The sequence below is a fragment of the Gymnogyps californianus genome, chromosome 1 (genome assembly GCF_018139145.2).
Source record: "Gymnogyps californianus isolate 813 chromosome 1, ASM1813914v2, whole genome shotgun sequence".
NCBI classification, from domain to species: Eukaryota; Metazoa; Chordata; class Aves; order Accipitriformes; family Cathartidae; genus Gymnogyps; species Gymnogyps californianus.
In genome coordinates this window covers 91,989,764-92,010,648 of record NC_059471.1, presented here as the reverse complement: position 1 = coordinate 92,010,648, position 20,885 = coordinate 91,989,764, and the positions used below count along the sequence as shown (strand labels likewise).

The 20,885-nt window shown below is 36.1% G+C and overlaps 1 protein-coding gene across 2 annotated transcripts in view; it reads left to right on the top strand.

Moving 5' to 3' along the window:
• Window positions 1-20,885, top strand: part of DMD (dystrophin) — a 922,027-nt gene that overhangs the window by 182,677 nt on the left and 718,465 nt on the right. For both annotated transcript variants that reach the window (XM_050904429.1, XM_050904437.1), the window contains exons 17-24: window positions 1,600-1,745; window positions 2,721-2,933; window positions 6,849-6,962; window positions 8,485-8,640; window positions 11,029-11,199; window positions 13,593-13,775; window positions 15,351-15,485; window positions 16,256-16,405. In XM_050904429.1, the coding sequence (XP_050760386.1) occupies window positions 1,600-1,745; window positions 2,721-2,933; window positions 6,849-6,962; window positions 8,485-8,640; window positions 11,029-11,199; window positions 13,593-13,775; window positions 15,351-15,485; window positions 16,256-16,405 (1,268 nt within the window). The remainder of the gene's footprint in view (window positions 1-1,599; window positions 1,746-2,720; window positions 2,934-6,848; window positions 6,963-8,484; window positions 8,641-11,028; window positions 11,200-13,592; window positions 13,776-15,350; window positions 15,486-16,255; window positions 16,406-20,885) is intronic.

Below are 20,885 nucleotides of genomic sequence, written 5' to 3'. Positions count from 1 at the left end.
GGATAAGAGTTTCACGCAGTTTGGTGGAGTTTGCTGTAACAGCGAATCTTGTGTTTCTACCTGTTCTGAGGTACTGAAAATAGCTAGTGTTCTATATAGCTGCTTGAAGTCATACATTAGTCCTAAGATTTGTTTTTCATTTAAAAGAGAAAATTATTTATAGAAGTCAAACATTACATCACAATACTGAACTCCGTTTCATATTTCTAAATAAAACTGCAGATTAAGAGTAGTATACTCCTTTAACATACATGAGATGTTGAAATTATATCTCCATTCATTTGGAGTGATGTGTTTAAATGCATGTTCTATTCTAAAGTACGAACTGTTTGGATTAAATGAGTCAAAGACAATACAAATCTCACTAAGGAAATAAAAAGATTTTAAATGCTATTTGATGAGATGGAAAATGTTTGTTTTCTGTGTTTTCAAGAATGTATTACTATTGCTTTCTGTGTAAAGAAAATATATCACAAGGGAAAAAATTCTTGTCTTTCCTGGTACCAAGTCCTATCTTTTGTAAATCCCCAGATGTGTGTGATAAATCAGATCAGCCAAGATTTTTATGAGGAAAATATGCCATACAATGTGCATACTCCATAGGAGAGAGCTTAAATTGTCCTGATTTTAGTATGTTGTTATGATCCCTAACTGAAAATATGAGTTTTTTCCAAGTAGCATTCCGCTGATCAACTAAAAAATTAGGTTAAAATCTGAAGTACATTCTGCCAAGCATTGCTGTGTGAGAATGTAAGCAACAAACTTAACTGTGTTGTTTGTCAAAATTGCTTTTTGGACAGCTATATCATTTCTCAGTACAGCTCGTTCTGAAACACTAGAGACATACAGGAGATACAAATAGTTGTAACATTTTTTTGAGCTTTTATATACTTCATTATTATGTGGTACAAGTTGGAAATGTTTCATTTCCAACCAGCTATGCTATTTGTCTGTACTTTTCTCAATAAGTATAGAAGCAACTGTTGTTGAGGGCAGAGGGAGTATCTCTGCTAATGAGTTGCTCATGCATGTGCCAGATGTTGTCTATTTACAGCAGCTGTAATGTTGGCACAATAAGCACAGTTCAATAAAATCCAACTTTAATGCAGAAGAAAGATTAATTTTCTAAGCTTTTAACAGATGTCTTAAACAGAACATTTTACTTGAACAGAAACATTAAACACACAAACATGGGCCATAAAAGGGTATGCAATTTCTTAATGCATTTCTGAAATTAGATTTTGGGTTAAGTACAGTGCTTTGTCTGTTGATCTCTAAACACACATATTTGAACTAGTTGTCTTGGCCATCTAAGTTGTCATGTGACCTATAACAAGAGAGTAAAATGACACACAACTGATAAAATGACAGCGATATCATAAACACTAGAATGAGTGTATTCATTCTTTAAAAGTTTTTTGCTTCCACAATTTTGGGAAAAATCTGATACTGACATACTGGGCCTGTTGCAATCTGTTGCAAAATAGCCATTGACTTCAATAAGGCTCGGTCTTTTATCAGACATCTTCTGTCAGCAAACCAAATAATGAAGCCCAAAATGATTTTATTTCTTTCCTTTTTCTTCCCTATTGAATGTAGTTTTTGACAGTTTGCCTCCTGCACACTACAAAGAGACAATGAGCACTATACTTGTGTGGATCCAGCAGTCAGAAACTAAACTCTCCATGCCTCAGGTTGTGGTTGCTGAATATGAAATCATGGAGCAGAGACTCAGGGAGCTCAAGGTGAGTGGTCAGGCTGTGGGAATGAATGTCTCAAATGAAAAGTTTAGAGGAACAGAACCCTTAGTTGTTGTGAGTCTGCTGAAGCCTATGGATCTTGAGTGAATTATACCCATTCAGGTTTTAGGCAAGGGCTTCAGGAGACAGTGGATACTTACTTATATCGATTCCTAAAGTTAAAGGGTTGAAAGTGTTCTTCACCATCGAAACCAATTTTATAAGACAGTGAACATGTTAAGGAAAAGCCTTTGTTTGTCCCCATGATATATAAAATATTTCTTTGACGATAGCTCTGGTAGTTAAGTGTAGATTTAGCTCATTTCATTTTCCAGTGCTGACATGGAAACGATTGTGATTTGCAAAATGCAACACGGGCTTTGTCAGATTTCCTGTCGGATTTACAAGCAGACACAAATGTGGAACAAGTTTTGCCAGTGGGTACAAACCTTCCTTGCATTTCAATGTTTGATATTGTTCTACTATTGGAAGGCTAATGAGCATGTTGTTTGATGCAACTAGTAACGCCCATTCAGAAATAAAAAGTAGAATATAGGAAAAAGTTAGATGCAGCAGATTTGGGCTAAGAATTGTTTTGAGAAGTTATCAAACACTTTAAATCATAGAAGCAGTGCTAAGTTTATTCTTTTTCTCCATGTATAGTCTGATTCTTATGAAAGTGTAATCATTAAGGCCATAGTAAATTCCTATCTCAAATTAATGAAGTGTATGTGGATCACCTCTATTAACAAGTATGAACACCTCTGGTTATATTCTCAGTTCAACTAAAAAATCCACTTTCTCGTTTGTGTGAGAAAAGCAATTCCAAATTGCTCAGTAGAATATGTCATTAGATGTTTTAGCAAAGGTGACCTACATTTTTATTTTTCAGTCCTTTCTTCAGCAGTCTCACCTATGTTTGTGAAACAAAGAGAATTGCCCGACACATGAATCAGGATACTATTTGCTTCTTATTCATAGGCTCTACAAAGTTCCCTGCAAGAGCAGCAAAAAGGCCTGAACTATCTCAGCACAACTGTGGAAGACATGTCCAGGAAAGCCCCTGCAGAAGTCAGCCAAAGATATCGATCGGAGATTGAGGTGATCCTTGGCCGCTGGAAGAAATTATCAGCACAGCTGGTGGAACATTGCCAGAAACTTGAAGAGCTTATGACCAAACTCCAGCGATTCCAGGTTAACAAAACTTTTTCAGCCTCAACTACTATGTGGTGGCTTGTGGCTGTAGGACTGGCACAGAACGCATTTATACATCTCAAGAAAGTAACATCAAAGTGAAATATCAAAACAGTACATAAAATGCATTAAAATGTTCACTTGATTTTGGTGGGTCCCAGATTTTACTTTGAAGTCTGATTTTGTGGCTGTTTCTGCCTATGTTGTTTCAATAGCAAAACTTAACTTTGATTTCAGTGAAATTGCTACTAATATTCCTCTACTTACTTTTTCAACGTAGCTGAAGTACTTCTTCATGCAGCTGAAGTAGCTGTAACCATAATGACTTTAATGGATTCACTTACATAATTAAAGTCATTTGTAATATCGTAGTATCTTGGCAGCAGTTGCCAGAAAGCTGAAGTCTATATGACTTACACAATTGTGTGAATTTCAGGTATTTAGAATGGCAGAGTTGGAACCTTACATTGTTTCTCTCATTGTTAGGATCTCCTATTTATACTTATTTCTAAATCACATATATCAGCATTACAGGGGATGTCTATGACTTAGATGTTGTAAGATTTAAAATAAGTCCATTTTTAACATATTCCTGTTCTATTTCTATATAATTTCAAGGGACAGGTTTCAGAGGAATTCAGGTCAACCAGTCACAAAAATAGAGAAAGTTTTTTTAATTTTTTTTATATGTTTTTCTCTCCTCATCCCATGCAAATGAACACTTGCATGCTCATGGGGATATCGCAAAGAAAATTCTGAAGGTTGAGGTCCTGCAGCCATAGTCAAAGCCATGTTCTCACAGTGTGTTTCTTCTCCATGTTGTCTCTCTGTATTTCTTCCATTTACAACATCAAATATTTCTGTCCTTGGCTTTGGTTTGCTGGTAGTAGAACATGATACATGATTAGCTCCATGTTGTGAATTATAATACAATAGCATGTGAACTGTAATTGTTATTTTCAACTTAATTCAATAGAGTTGTCTGGTCAGGAATAAATTTTCTGTCAAAGTATTCTTACACTTCTGCTTTTGTACAGGGAAAAAAACTTTTTAGAGAAGAAAAAAGTACTCATCATTTTGTTACTCTTCATCAGTTTTTGGATAAGCAAAATGGAACAAAAAAGGAGGAAACATTTTATCAGTACCATTTATAATTTAGCTACTGAAATACCGCATTGGTCTAAATTGTAACTTTGGCTCTATAGCTACATCTCTGATGTTTGAAGCTGGCCATGAAATGAAGTTTAATAGTATGGTGGCATAACCCTGGCCAGCAGCCAGATGCCCCCCAAGCTGCTCTCTCACTCCAGTCCTCAGCAGGATGGGGAGAAAGTAGGATGGAAAAGCTCTTGGATTGAAATAAAGACAAGGGAGATCGCTTACCAGTTACCATCATGGGCAAAACAGACACAACTTGGGGAAAATTAAAATAGATTTGGGTAGTGAGAAACAAAGACAAAAATTAAAACAACACCTCTCCCCATCCCTCTTTTTCCTAGTCTGCACTCCATTGCTTTACTCTTGTCTCCTCTCTCGCCGAGGGGCGCAGGGGGATGGGGAATGGGAGCTGTGGTCAGTCCATAGCAGCTCCTCTCTGATGCTCCTTCCTCCTCACTCTTTTCCCCTGCTCTAGCGTGGGTCCTCCCATAGGCTGCAGTCCTTCAGGAAATATCTGCTCCTGTGTGGGACTCTGCATGGGCTGCAGATTCCTTTAGGGCACATCCAACTGCTCCAGTGTGGGGTCCTCCACGGGCTGCAGGTGGATATCTGCTCCACCACGGACCTCCATGGGCTGCAGGGGGATAGCCTGCCTCACCATGGTCTTCACCACGGGCTGCAGGGGAATCTCTGCTCTGGCACCTGGAACACCTCCTCCCCCTCCTTCTTCACTGACCTTGGTGTATGCAGGGCTATTTCTCACTTTTTTTTCTCTCCTCCTCTGCCTGTGGGGCATTTTTGCCCTTTCTTAACTGTATTATCACAGAGGCATCACTAGCTAACCATGGGGTCAGCTGTGTCCTGTGGTGGGTCCATTGGAGGCAGCTGGAACTGGCTGTGTCCAAAACAGGGCAGCACCTGGCCTCTCCTCACAGAGGCCACCTCTGCTACTAAAACGTTGCCACATAAACCCAATATAAGTAGGAAAAGTGGAAATTGGTTTTATCAATAGTATAATGAAATATTTGCAATTGCACAAAACAGAGCAATACACTTTGCTTGAGAAATTCAAACTTTTGTCTTCCCCCCTCCCACCCCCAAATTTTCTGGACAGAGGTGTAGAGGTTCCCCCACTGCTCTTAAAGGGAGAAAGTCTTGAACATCATGACCATGCTCTGTAAAGCACGTATTTTTAAAGCTATGTGAGCTATTGTTGCATACAGATCCTAGCCTTTATATTTATTGCTGAAGTCACTGTAGTACACAGTTAATATAAAAGTCATTGTCTTTTCAACTCCTTGAATGACTTCTCTTCCAGATGATTGTTTTAGCTGTTGCAATTTATGGAAGGCATCAGCATGGGATACAATGAAATCAGTGTCGATGAATAAAATGCATTTACAGTCTGATTCAAAATGCAAGTCATACATTCAGTCTTCATTGGTAGCTGGAGACTGATCTCTTTTTAAGTAAATCCCATCAGATCTATATTTTGCAGCATTAATGAACTATACTTAAAGTATTCTTGTAAAGGTATTAAAGTTTCATCATGAAATATGATTCTGAACTATTTTTACTGACTGATAATGGAATGCACAGTAGACACTTCAACAGTGTTTTGGTAATTGCCATTCTGATGTATACTGATAATTTCTGTATGATTATTTTTATTAATTCAGTTCATTTACCATGGTAGCCTGTTGTTATTAAATATATCAAGCACATTAGGAAAATGTTCCCTTTGGTTATCTGTCTCGTAATAGTTGCTAAGGTATTTTTGTACACATTGTAGGGCACAGTCTGTATTCTAATGACATGTCCGTTTTTGCGCTTTAATTCAACTTTTCCTTCAGCATATAATATCAATATTTGCTAAACTGTTGATGAAAACAGTTTAATGAACAAATGCTTTATAATTTGCCTTTCAAATTTTTGCCATTTATAATTTTTATTTAACATGTGAACTATGTTTACCTAAGGTGGCATTTTAAGGTAATTTTAAGTGACATTTTTTAAATCTCGTTCTGCCTTTCAAGGTATTAGATAATCTATGTAATGTTGCCTGGGACTGGCAGCGTTCCCTCTTTTCAAGCATTTGACATTCAGCTTTTTTTATTAATTGCAAGGGTTAATTAAAGACTATGCAAAGCAAATTACTGATTACAAATATTCTAGTGCTAGAAACAGTAACTGAGAGTCAGTCTCTGAAATGACTCATTGAGTCATATAATTTTAGTTTCTGAAGTGAATCTGTTTCAATTACTGTTTCAGTTACAATTTTTTTTCATACTGAGTAGTAAGGGAGTTTTTCTGTGTTGTGTTCTGGTAGAGAAATAGGCAACAGAGCATGCAACTTCCAAAAGGAGACTGAAATTTAAATTGAAGCACAGGAGGATTTGATAGGTGAGCCTGAATTAATTGCCAAGTGTGAGTAGTCTGAAGCCATACAAGGAACCCATGAACATGCATGCAGCATCTAAACACAAATGATATCTGGAAGGCATAAACTTGAAAGCCAGAAAGTTGCCCGCTCGTAGACACATTAAACTTGGGCAGAAATGGTCAGAGTGCAGGCTAAAGAGTCAATGACAGTCCCAGATAAAATTGGTTTTGCTTGTTTGCTGTGTTTGTGTTTTTCAGACAGTTCAATAATCTTGAAATTGCATTGCGATGAATTTTAGTCATAGTGCCAGGATGAATTACACTATTGCCAGTCAGGTTCTGTGCGATGCAATAAAATGTCTTTTTAATAAACAGAATGACACTAAAACACTGAAGAAGTGGATGGCTGAAGTGGATGTTTTTCTGAAGGAAGAGTGGCCTGCCCTTGGTGATTCAGAAGCACTGGAAAAGCAACTTGAGCAATGTACAGTGAGTATTACCTGCCTGCTTGGCAATTATTCAATTCTTCTCTATGAGACTAGCTTATACAGAAGTTACACAAATGATTACTGTTCCTAAAAATAAGTTCATGTTGTAAGGGAGTTATCTTCTGCAATGTATTTGAACCTCCTGCATTTCCTGGGTTTGAAGGAAAATTCTGTTAAAAAATCCGAAACTTCAGTACAGAAAGGAGGCATACAATGACTGTATCATTACGTATTTATAGCAGGAGCAAAACATCAGAAGGTACTTGCAGCAAATAAGAAGTTAGTAGCCTCTTAAGATAACTGTTTATTTACTTTGTTGAGTTTACAAACATTGCACATCTATTTGTTATAAGCTGTATAATCTCTGCCAGAAGATTCTGTATCTATTATTCACACATAATTTACAAGCTTTTCTGACTGTACCGCAAGAACTTGCAGGTATTCTGAGTTATATCCATTTTCTTTCACTAAACTTACAAGTTCCGGGATTTTGTCCCAGCAGAGTTTTAAAGCATCATGAAGTATTGATACTTCCATCACAGGGTTTAGAAATTCTTCTGCCTGTCCCAACAGAGTGCGTAAGTGCAGTGAATCTTGTAATCCATGATAGTTCCTGTCTATATGTTCAGTGGAATTTACAAGTTCTGTAAATGTTCTGCCAGGATGTGTAAATATTATGAAACATACATATTGATCTAGCAGAACTATGAGCTCCTCAGACTTTCTCTCTTACCCCTTATTTAAATAAAAATTATTATAAATTATATAGGACAACTTATCTCTACAGAGTAGTAAGTTACATGTAACTCCTTTAGAATCTGTCACCTGCATTTATGAAGCGTTTGCACAAATATTAGCCATTACTATCAAATATATAATAAAGCTACCAAAATCATAATCTTTTGTGTTTACACTTCCAGCCTTTTCCACTGTGTAGGAAGCCCAGGTAACATCTGCAGCACTGAAGAAGACCTTAGGCAATACAATTTGAAGTGGCAATATAGAATTACCTCAGGGCTTAAATAATATTCAACCACAAATAAAATTCCAATAACTTGACATAACCAGAGAATATCACCATTCAGATCATTTTAAGGAAGTTATCAGGTGAATTACCAACCCAAGGGTAATGCTGGCATAGTTAATACAATGGCTTCACGAATAATTTTCCACCATTATGATGGGATGCTTTTTCACAAATGTGAATAAAAGATCTAGGCATTGTAATAGATATATATAATGTAACATTATATATGTGTATATATAGTATATACATAACATTTGAAACTTACATAATATATATTTTGCAAATGAACTTTATCTGATATAGCATAGCTTACTACATTACAGCTGCTTATTCCTTTTTTATTTATTTTCATAGTTAAGTCTGTTAATTGTGCTCATTTGACTGGAGATCTGGACCAAAGACATGTCAGAATCTCATGTAGACATGTTTTGATAGGGATAGCATATCTGAAAATTTGTGTGAATGCTTCTTGCCTAATCTTCTGCTATTCCTTTAGGCTTTAGTAAATGATATCCAGACAATCCAACCCAGTTTGAACAGTGTTAATGAGGCTGGGAAGAAAATGAAGAGTGAAGCAGAACCAGAATTTGCTTCCAGAATAGAGACAGAACTAAAGGATCTCAATGTTCAATGGGAACACATTTGCCAACAGGTATCAAGTCTCCTTCTGTGACTGGTTCATTTTCAATTAATAATCAGGTTTCTCATTGGCAGAATTTGTCCTTCTGTGCATATCCAGTGGATATGAAACTGAATTTAGACATATTTGGTTCACATTAATTAAACTTCTATTTTAGGAATTTTATTTAGCATGTAGCAATACATGTAAAGTATATTTCTTTATATTATAATACAATACCTTACTATTTTTATAACAAAGTTATATACTAATATCTTAGATCTTAACAGCAATGTAATTTATGGCTCCTGCAAAACAAGCTTTCTGAAAGTAGTATATAGGCATTTGCCAAAAAATCAAGTTCTGTATTTAGTGTTGCATTTTCTTTTGCGTCATTGTACTCGTGTCATTACTCTAGATGAAAGAAGACACTAAAGCAGTGAAGAGTTCAGAATTCAATAACTTGGAATTAAAAGTATGTGCACATATCCATGTGTGTAAATTACAGTCTCCAATGGTCACATGAATTTGAGAGAATGGGGCATAACAGGAAAGGACAATTCTTTTATTTTCATTAAAGACATTCTTAATAAATAATTTTACGGATTAAGGAAGCTAAAAATTACTGTTATTTCATTGATGGCATTTGGATTCTCATTCTTTATGACAGTTCAAAGGAAGCGTCTTTCATGAAGTATTACTTTTACTTTTTTTGTCTACTTGCTCATTCTGTTGTCTACCTTTTTAACGTATATTTGCATAACAGTAAAACTATTACCTTTCAAGGTGGTCTAATGTTTTCTAAAATTATTATTCTTCACTTTACATGTGAAAAATGGCTTCTGTATATTTTTCTGATAAACATAGTTATCAAAAGAGTTGATCTTTGAACTCTGTAATACATTTTATTGATCCAGTTCTGTAGTCTTTCCCCTTTGACTAATGTGGAGTTTTTAATAGCTTATTTTTGCAATATTAATAAGTTGGATATCTTCGCACTTCTCTCACAGAAATTTCAAGTAATGCCTTATAAGTTTAGAAGTCTGTTACAGTTTTCTTCTGACTTCCCTGAAAATCTGCCTATAATAGTTCCATTCAATACACAGCACAAATTATTGCCTCTCAGTGAGCATTTCTAACACAACTTCTTCAGTAATAGCTATTAAAATGCATGAGTAGTAAATATAAAAATCAGTTTGGTCTGTGGGGATTTCTTGGAAGGATATGGAAAAGTCAGCTTGAGTTGATATACATGCAGTTAATATGACTGTGAGAGCCAACAATTGGCATTCAGATACTCTTTCCAGGTGACGGGAGAATACCCTCCCTTCCGGTGCTGTGACTGAGGAAGAGAGAATTTTGCAGGGCCACATATGGTTCTGCTTTTATACTTGTTGAACATCACCTTTTTATTGTTACTCTGTTTTGTTCTGTAAAACAACATTTATGTAGAACAACATTTATGTTTAACAGCCAGTCCTCAAGGATAAGTAACAAAACCAGTAACAGTCAGCGACTAAGACCAAATACTAAGACACAGTTCCTCCTGATGTTACTGAAAATAACTTTTACTGAAGTAGCATCGCAGTGCAGGATACTGGAGTGATCAGCTCTGCAAGCCCAACTCTGAAAAATGGCACCAGTGCAACTAACTTGTTGCAACCTTCTTTATACCATCGAAAGATGGCTCAATCAGTTACGGACAATTTTGATGGGTTGATGCACAATTCATAGAATCATAGAATGGTTTGGAATGGAAGGGACCTTAAATATCATCTAGTTCTATACATGAGCTATATAACATAAGTTATATGACCCTTATATAGTGATTGGCAAAGGATTTAACAAAAGTATTTTGCCCTTTAAGATAGGTAGTTTCTTCCAGTAGGAGACTCCTTTTTTACTTACCTATTTTTAGGATATACACCTTTCTGAGAGATTCAATAATTACTTCATCAGCAGAAGAAAGATATGCATATCGCTTTATTCTCTAGCAAGTTGTGTTGAAACTGATTTGAAGGTCATCTGACTATAGCTCAAGAGCCTCTGGTTTCATCCTTGGATGCACTTTCAAGGTCTCCTGTGGTTCTTCTTTTTGCATCTTTTAGAAGATAGTCCCTGGGTGATGGTTTTTTCAGATTTGTTTTCTGATGACCTCAGCATATGGTGTAGAGTCTTGTTCTAGGATCATTGAAAACTCATTCTGTACAGCAATGACTTGCTAAAAAAAGGATGTGTACACATGTATAATACTTTCTCGATTACCTATTATTAATATCTATCTAATTACTTGTTCACATCTGCCTAATTACAGCAATGTTTTTAGTGTAGGATTTAATTTGGTTCTTTTCAGGCTAAAATATTGTCAAGTTTGTACAGTAGCCTTGCTTCAAGTACCGTGTAATCTTTTCTTTCTTAAAGGCCTATGCTAAGAAGGCAGCATTAAAAGGTGGTTTGGATAAGACTGTGAGTCTCAGAAAGGATTTGTCAGAGATGCATGAATGGATAACACAAGCTGAGGAAGAATATCTGGAAAGAGATTTTGAGTATAAAACACCTGACGAATTACAGAAAGCTGTTGAGGAACTGAAGGTAAAAGATGAACTAATTCCTTGAGCAGTGTTCAAAGTTCTTTTTGAAGCTTTCATTGTAAAGAAAGTCTACTCTTTCTTTTAGGAAGGTGCCTTTTGAAATCTACTTGTTAGCCTAAAATTTAAAGTAGTAGGCGGCTTGAAGTAATTTCTATCTGGAATATGTTGGAAGATATTTAATCTTTCACAATATTGCATTGCTTTTTTTTCCTCCTTGCTTTATTGGATACTGGATTTTGCTGCAGCTTCAACATTCTTTTACTTAAGGAATAATTCCTAAGAATCAGGTGTTAGCAGCAGTTAACTGATAGAGTGAAATCAGTTTTATGTCTTCTCTCTATATTAGAGAGAGAGAAAAAAAAAGATTTAGGACTTCAGGATGCATGTTGGTATGTATAATTTATTATTTCTTTAATATAGCAATATAGGAACAGCATATTTTGGTCTCAATTAATAATGTTTCTTTCATGTGGGATGAATATGGCCTTTGGACAAAAACACTAATTTGTGATACATGCTCAAATATACTCTTGCTCAGCCCCTGCATGTGGGCTTGATTTTTATTTCATAGGCGAATTGTTTGGCCTGTGCTATTCAGGAAGTCGGATTATATGGCCTTAACAATTTATCCAACATTTTGTTCGCAAACTCTTCATTGTCCGTAGGGTTTTGCCAGTGTTTGAGAGTATCTGACCATGCAACTAATGATCTCTTTATTTACTGACAGAAATGACTTGATGCCAGTCAGACTATACAGAATATATGGAAATATATGGAACAAATTCGATTCATTGTAAATGAGACAAATATATCAAAAGTAAACACCTGCTCTAGAGATATAGTTCTTTTTTAGTAATTAAATAACAAAACTCAAATTTATACATTGCACTGTATAATAAAACAGGTAAAATGTATATTTTTAGACACAATTCCCATTATGGATTTCCTAGTGAATATTCTGTACTTCCAGCTGAAGTACAGATATGTTCAAACTGTGACACCTCAACCTATGCAGATAACCAGATCATTTGTCATGCATCCCTTTACCTGCTCCTGATGATCCTTTCCCCGAAGGCTTGCAGCCACCTCTCCTGTCACACAACAGGCAAAATCTGGACCAGAATTCTTTGTTCTTCCTGCAGCCCATTTCTTCCCACAGCTAGGGAAGAAGAAAGCCAAGAGCAACCTAGTAAACTTTCTCTGGCAGTGGCAGCCTGATCCCAATTATTCTGGTTCATGGACTTCCTCAGACCCAGAGAGAAAGAAGGTTGTTGGGAACAAGAATTCGTTTTAATGTTTTCGGGCCAGGGAGTTCTCATCTTAAATTCCTGTGAAGACCAGTACACACTGACAACACTATGTACACCATCACTGTTTTCAGTGGTGATATGACTCCAGTCCTAGACACCATCCCATTGTAAGCACTCAGAGGAAACAATGCTAGGTATGACAATCTTATATCTTATTAATGAGACGACATAACAAGGGGGAGAGTAGCAAAAGGTGGAGGAAGAAAGTTGGGAATGGGATTGATCAGTTGTTGTGGTTACATAGGCTAAAACAGGGAAAAGGTGGCAGGTTGATGGTTCCAGATCAGTTACACAGGATTTGTTAATTACTGGTTTTAATTCACCATCCATTTGTGGTTCTCTGTGTCCCTCGGATCTTTATATTTCCTATGTCTGTCCTTTGTTAAACTTCTCCGCCTAGGGTGTAACACAGAAAGTGCTGTTTAGGAGGATGCTCCCTTTTCACTTTGTCCTCTCTTCATGTTATGTTAATGTTCACTGGCAGTGAATAATGGCGCTGATTTTTCTGTCTCTGTCAAGTGAGAGAATGAAATCAACATTAATGCTCTGATAAAAGTGTGAAATACACACTGGAGAAAAATTATTTTCTCAATTTCTCTTTAAATGCAGGTTACTGACAGTGGCAAAGAGAGGAAAATCAGTCAGAATTATTTTCCTTTTTTTCTGTCTTGCTGCTTGTGATTGTACCTTTAAACCTGGGTACATGAATTTGTAACACAACAGATTTTTTTGTCATTTCTGGTTCATAAGGTATTATGGCAAAGGTATTTGGAGCATTTCTTGGGAAAAAAAAATACTGAAATGTTTTATTATCCTGAGAGCTCCAGAAAACTTATAGTTGTGAGATGTTAAATTGTATTGAGTATTGTGTATTGGCAAAAAAATGAAAAAAAGTTTTTTGGATGCATTCAAGATTATGTCAGAAAGTCTGGGAATTAAATGGCTCTTGGGTTTTTTTTGTTGTGGGGTTGTTTGGTTTTTTTCCCCTCTGACAGAATTCTGTCAGAGAGAATTCTAACAGAGTTATTAGAAAAAAATTTCCTTCTTAAACCAGGACTACAACTTTTTTTTTCCCCCCCCACAGAGAGCAAAGGAGGAAGCCATGCAGAAAGAAGTGAAAGTGAAGCTTATTACTGATTCTGTGAATAATTTTATAGCAAAGGCTCCACCTGCAGCTCATGAGGCTTTGAAAAAGGAGCTTGATGTTCTAATTACCAGCTACCAGCGACTCTGCAGCAGACTGAATGGAAAGTGCAAAACTTTGGAGGTTGGATATCTTGTCAGTCATTGTATTTATAGCCCTTCTTACTGCAGAAGTAAGGTAGAGAGCAAAAATGTGTTATCATATGGGATCATGAATAGCCCAAGGCTGTCCTGGCTTTATGAGCCATGTACCAAATAGCACATGGTATGAGCCATATGCCTAAATCTTTTTGAGAATCATAGATGCTGGAGAGTCATATTAAAAGAGAAGCCTCAGACATGGCTCTTAGGTGGGAGACAGCAATGGCTGCTCAGGATTCCTATCCCTCCTGAGATTAAGCCAAGCATCTGGCTTCTGTAGCCACCCTGTGACGTTGTCTTCACCAGCTCCTCTAGGCTTCTTTCTTCTATGGCTAAGGATTTTGATTAAATGGCCCTGAAGCTGGACAGGTGGTGTTATCCCAGCATGGGAACAGCAGTTGATCTGCTGGCAAGCTGAATATGTCTCATGCATTTTGAGTTGACCCTGCCGTTTTGGCCAACTCCATTACAGATTCTTGCCGTAGGACTATTTGCGTATTATACAGTGGTCACAGTGAATTAGGTATGATTTTTTGTTGTGAACTAATTTGCAATAGCTAACTTCATGCAGGACAATTATATGCATGGGTAAAATTTTTCTCCTCTAAATTTCACTGTGGAAAATTAGGTGTGTAGTCTAAGCTGGTAATCTATATTTCCCTTGATCATTGATGTTGTTGTTGTGTGGTAATATCCCTTTATAACCTCCTCCTAGACCAGACACTTACATTTGCTGTGACCAAAATTAGGTGAGATGAATTGCACTCCAGGAAACTTGATCTACGAACAGCCTAATGCATCTCAATAAAATTATTTTAACTTCTACTAACACAAAAGAAACAATGAGAAGATGATTTTTGGAGAGTTTAAATGTTTTGCTTGTGTATAAAATGCCATTTTTATCTGCTTATTTAAGTATCTTCAGGCACTGTAAAAATAGAATATTAGACAGTAATTTAATTCCAGGAGAATAAGAATATAATTTCATTTTACAACATTATGTTTAGTACTCAAGCACTTAAGTGGTCTACAAATTGCACTAAATGTGGTTTAGAATTACTTTCTGTAGAGATTTCAGTCAGAATTCTTGCAAGCTGTGTTTTTAGACATTTTATATGAACCTGTGCTTTAAGTAATTAATATACAGAATATATAAGCAACCTAACTACATCTTGTAACAAAGACATAAACTTCTACCATGAGTCTTTAAAAATTCTGATAATTTGTACATTTATATATTACAAGAAAATTTTACAGGAAAGCATATAAAGTGGATAACTCATGAGACAGAAGGTTCAAGTTGTGTTTTGCAGAAGTGTTCACTTTTTCATGTTATCTTCTGTGGTTTTACTCTGTTTAATCAAAATATTTTGGTTGTGTATTATATTTATTTGGAACATAAAAATACTGGGAAAAAAATCAACTATATGGCACCGTAGCCATCAGATACCAACCATGTTGTTTTAGGGATGAAGCATGCGATGTTTTCAATGTTTTAATAAGTGAAAGTTAGCTATGAGATTTTCAATCTCAATAAACTTTGTTTTTTCTCCATCAGGAGGTATGGGCATGTTGGCGTGAATTATTGTCGTATTTGGATGCAGAAAATAAGTGGTTGAATGAGATTGAACTGAAACTCAAGGCAACTGAAAATATCCAGGGAGGTGCAGAAGAGATTTCTGAGTCTCTAGATGTAAGTGCTGATTTAAATAATATCAAATCACGTGTATTGATAAATTGTAAATCACATTACATTCAAAACAAACTATGAATCAACATTACACGAGCAAGATGCAGAATATTTGGAAAGTCCTATGTTCTCACTTGATTCAACAAATGAGGTTTTGAATTCAAATCCACCTAAGTAAGTGAAACAGAGTAATTAAATGCGTTATGCCTGATGTCACAGACAATTTTTGGTGACAATAAAATACATGTTCTTAAAACACACGGCCTCACTTAAGCCAGTCAAAAAAATGTTGAAGACTTCAGAGAGAGCAAGCTTTCATCCTAGCACTTCAACTCTGTTTATTATTACTTAATTTTTATTCATGGAACCTTTCAAATTTGTAGAAATTAAGTTGATACTCTTAGTGGATCAAAATATAATGTTACATTGATAATGCATTTTTGCTGTTGAACTTCATCCATTCAGACACGCAAGCAAATTTTTTATTTTTAAGTACACAAATACTCCCACTGAACTCATTGGGCATAGTCCACGTTTTTAAAATCAAGCATCCAATTTATTGTTTTGTGAAAAATCTTTCTTTGTTTTCGGTAATAAGTAGTATAGAACATCTGTTGTCAAGACATGGGACAGATATTTTTATCTTTTCTATCTACTTTTATTGTGTATGAAATGCAAAGTTTCTTACTTACATTTTTAAGGCGAATTGTGATTGCTCTGTAGAATCTTACTTGAAGAAAAGAAAAAAAGCTACTTTTTTGACCTTGTTTCAGTCTTTGGAACGCTTAATGAGACATCCAGAAGATAATCGCAATCAGATTCGGGAATTGGCTCAGACTTTAACTGACGGTGGAATCTTGGATGAAGTGATCAATGAGAAACTTGAGAAGTTCAATACTCGATGGGAAGAACTTCAGCAGGAGGTATATTTAATAACTGACCCATCCTCCCATTAAACAGCTGACAGTCTTGCACTATTAAAAAAAAAAAAAAGTTATTTTGTTGGTATAGTTCCGAGACAGTACACAAACAAAGACTTGTTTTAGAAGTGGCCAGTTTGCGTAGGTGTGGTGGGCTAACTCCAGTAGGTAGCAAAGCACCACATAGCTGCTCGCTCAATCCCCATGTCTCCTGGTGCGATCGAGGAGAGAATTGGAAAGGCAAAAGCAAGAAAACTCATGGATTGAGATAAAGACAATTTAATAAGTGAAATAAAAAAAGGGAAAGAGCAAGTGAAGCAAAACGAATTGCTCGCCACCAGGAAACTAATGCCCAGCCAGTCCCCAAGCAATGGCAATTTTGGAAAAACTCTCCGCCAACCCCCTTTTATTGCTGAGCACAGCTCTGTGGTACAGAATATCTCTTTGGTCAGTCCAGGTTAGCTGTCCTGGCTGTGTCCCTTCTCAGCCTCTTGCCCACCCCCAGCCTTACTCACTGGGAGAGGCAGAGTGAGAAAGAGAGGGCCTTGGCACTGTGCAAACACTGTTCAGCAATAGCTAAAACATCCCTGTGTTATCAACACCGTTTTGGTCACCAATCTAAAACATCGCACCATATGGGCTGCTGTGAAGAAAATTAACTCCATCCCACCCAAAACCAGTACAATAGGTAACCCTAAAATTCCAAAATTGAAGTGACCATCTAGTGGATTTAATCTTCAATTGCACATTTAGAGATGCTTTCTCTAACAAAACTCTTACTGAGAAGCAAACTATTTTCAAATTTAAATATGAGTAACATTCTGTTACAGATATATTCTTTACTAAACAATAAATAAGAGTCTTTGTATCAATGAAAGATTTTATAAAGACACTTCAATATAGAAAGGAGACAATATAGACAAGGAGAGTCAAATCTAGCAATATGCTAGATTAGCAATCTTTGCCACAGACTCCATGAAGAAAATTTTACTAATTCTTTGACAGATCCCACTAGTGGGACAGTATACTTTTTTGCTGGTAAATCAATTCAAAACTGTGATACTTGTGCATGAATATTTACTTTTAATACTAGGAGTTTATTTAACATACTTTTGTGTGCATACTAATACAGTTGTGTGTGTATGTGTATAATGGCAGGACCAAACAGAATTCACCAAAGAATTTTAAGACAACCAAAGGATACATAAGGAAATAGCTCAACTACTAGTAGTTTACTAGTAAAAAAGATGGGGACAAACTAAATAAATGCAGAACAACCTTACAGGACAGAGTAACAAGGCAGTTAAGTTACAGAATTATTCAGTGCAAATATGAAAAGTGATACTCATGGAGGACTTCTGACTTCATATAAGAAATTGTAACTTTCGAGCTGTTACTATTCAGAAGGAAGATCTTGGAGTTATGAAGAGAAATACCAGGAAGATGACAGCTCAGTACTTGATAAAGATCAGAAAGGAATTATTAGGGAAAGACTTAGCAAAGGACACAGAGACCCTCTTTATGATTGGAACCAGAACATGTTCAAAGATGAGCTACCAAGAAGGCCAAAAGTGACTCAGTTTCAATGATATAAACAATGCACAAATAAAGATTCTCAGACAGCAGCTGTGTTAGGATGATAATCTACCATGACAATGCTAACGTTTTTGCTTCTTTCACGGTACTTGAAATGTACTTATTCTTGAAAACAGTTGAAGTAAAAACACTACAGTAAAGATTAAGGAAGGGTCCTCAGCTGTTCTGAGCTTAAACTTGAAGGATGGGAAGGAAAAGAGCCTGGTTCCCTCTACTAACTACCTGGTGGTAGTTCTGGTGCAGTGCAGGCATTCACGTAGTCCCATATTGCTGGGCAGTGTCATAACGGAAAACTAAACATAACTTTCTGTATGCTTGCTCTTTTTTTCTTTTTTTTTTTTTTTTACATCTGACTTCTCTTTGAAAGCAGATACATTCCCTAGAATTCTGCTTCTTGGTATCTGTTGTTTTTTTCCTGACTTGGAGGAGAAAACTGGGAATATGCAGAGGGCTTCCAGTGTGTGAAAACAGGACTTTCAAATAGTTTTGCCGAGTGATGGATGAATACTATTCAGTCTTCACAACAATAGGCATTAAATCAAAATTCATGCCAGCTGCAGGGGTTAAATGTGGAAAGTACAGCATGAAGATGTTGTGTGAAGTTCTGGAGACAATTTGGATGAGTGTATAAGCAAAATATATTAGAAATGTATTCACTGCTTTCCAATTTAATTTAAGTATAGACAAAAAGCAGAGAGGGGGAAGCCGCCCCCTTCTTTGAAAGCTTGATCTGATATTTAGTGGTCAAATACTAATGGTGAGATCTGTATATGAATATAAGAGCTGTAAAGAAACTATTTCCATCGCAAGTGATTCAGTCACACTGCTTCTTTACTGTATGTTTTCTACAACAAAATGTTCTATTAATTTTTCCACTGAAGTCTCACACACTTTTTTTCATAGATTGGTGACACTGAATTTTCTGTGCTGTTTGTGTAGCCCTGTTGAAATCCAAACAGCATGCACTCTCCTTGCATAAAAATACATTGCAGACACATAACACTATTCAGCTTGTGTTCAAGGTCACTTCTACTTCAGACAGACTAATAGGCTATCCTAATGTGGTTAAGTTATTTTTATTTGAATAATTGTGCAGGTAATTACCAAGACAATAAGCTCATGTGGGCAGAAACTGATATGTGAAATATTTATTCACTACTAATAGAGCAACAAAACCAAACCACTGCCATATGAAAGATGCTGCAAGACAATACAGCATTGCTACTGAGGCAGAGATTCGTTTTTAAAGGCAGATAATGGCTTTATGTTTGTATGCCTTATCTTCTTTAGTTAACAAAGACTGAGTGTTTTTAGTTTGCTTTTGAACATCTGGGGCTGATCGATAAGCGACATATACCCTATCTTTATTTTTCAAGGACTGATTCACTTACAACTCTATATATTGGATCTAAAAAATACTGTTGCCTGAAGAACTTCAAGCTAATATTGCAAGTGGCTATCATCCCCTGTAATGCGGAAAGTGATTTACATCCTGTCCAGCAAACTTTAGAAATGTCAGCTAGATATTCTTGAGACTATGCTTGCAAAAAACTGTACACAGCATTATTGTTCAGATAGGCTTTACACTAGATTCAATTTTTATTCTTGGGGACTGTCTCTTAATTACTTTTAGGACTACCCTCAAGATTACCCTTTGTTTCTTTCAAAGAGCACACATTCATCATTTGACACAATTTTTCTGTTTTGTTCTCCTCTCAAGAGGAGAAAGAATTCTTCATGCCCCATCTCCACGTGATTGCTCTGAAGGCTGCTAAGAGGGCTGCTTTTACAAGTTCTGAGGCACTATCTGTCTGCAGTGATAACCTAAAGAGATAAAGAACTCCTCCTTGGTAGAGTTTGCAGTTTTGGAATACAGTTGATCAAAGATGAATATCACTTGATGGCTGAAAGGTCAAATACTTGTAGCCACTTCCTTTAAAAACACACTGTGAAATATTACTAGAATTTGCAGAAGAATTGGTTCTAGCTTGGAGGGTATTAAAAATTCCTGGGCCCAAAATGGATGCTTTGAATGTTAGGAAAGGTGTTTCTAGTTTAAGTCAAAACACTAACCCACTCTGATTCCAAACAAAAAGCAACGATTAACACATTAACAATTTGATGCAAAACATACAGAGATGTTGTAGTATGTCTCAGACACAACTGTTATAACACCAAGAATTAGATTAAATTTTAAAGTAAGTTAAACAAGTTAAGGAGGAATTTTAAAGTTGAAGTTTTCTAACTTTTAACTTTTAAACTTTATGCTGTAACATTTCTCAATAATTAGAGAGTATAACTGAGCCAAAAAAATAGAGCTAGCATATTTCTGCCTTTCTTAACAGACCCCTTTCCATCAGCTGTAACTTATAAGCTAATTAATGACTTTGCTTCTGCATTTTAAATAAATATACCCTGCAGTAAAAGTACTATAATTCTTGAAAGGTTTTGTTCTATTATTCTCCCACAGCACAACTACTGACTACTGCCTCAACAACAAAACGCTACTTGGTTTTAACCATAAAACTCAGCAACATCTCAGTAACTGCATGTGTGACTAACGTCATTAAATACGTGAAATGTATTATTTAAGGAAAAAGTGGCAATGTCTATAAATACGGCTTTGTAACATTCAACATCAAAGAATGAGCTATAGTTGCAAGCAACTGTTTGAGCACCTCCAGCTTTCCTGATATTTGATTGCCTCTTAGTGCAGCCTTTCCCTTAATATGGCATTTTATATGAATAATATGCACTGTTACCATTTCCTGCATTTACCATTGATCTTTGTTAACTTGTAAACAGATTTATGCAATACCCTGTGTCACAAAAATTAAATGTTATGCTTAATCATAAAAAATAACTAAAAATCTATAAAAACCTGTAG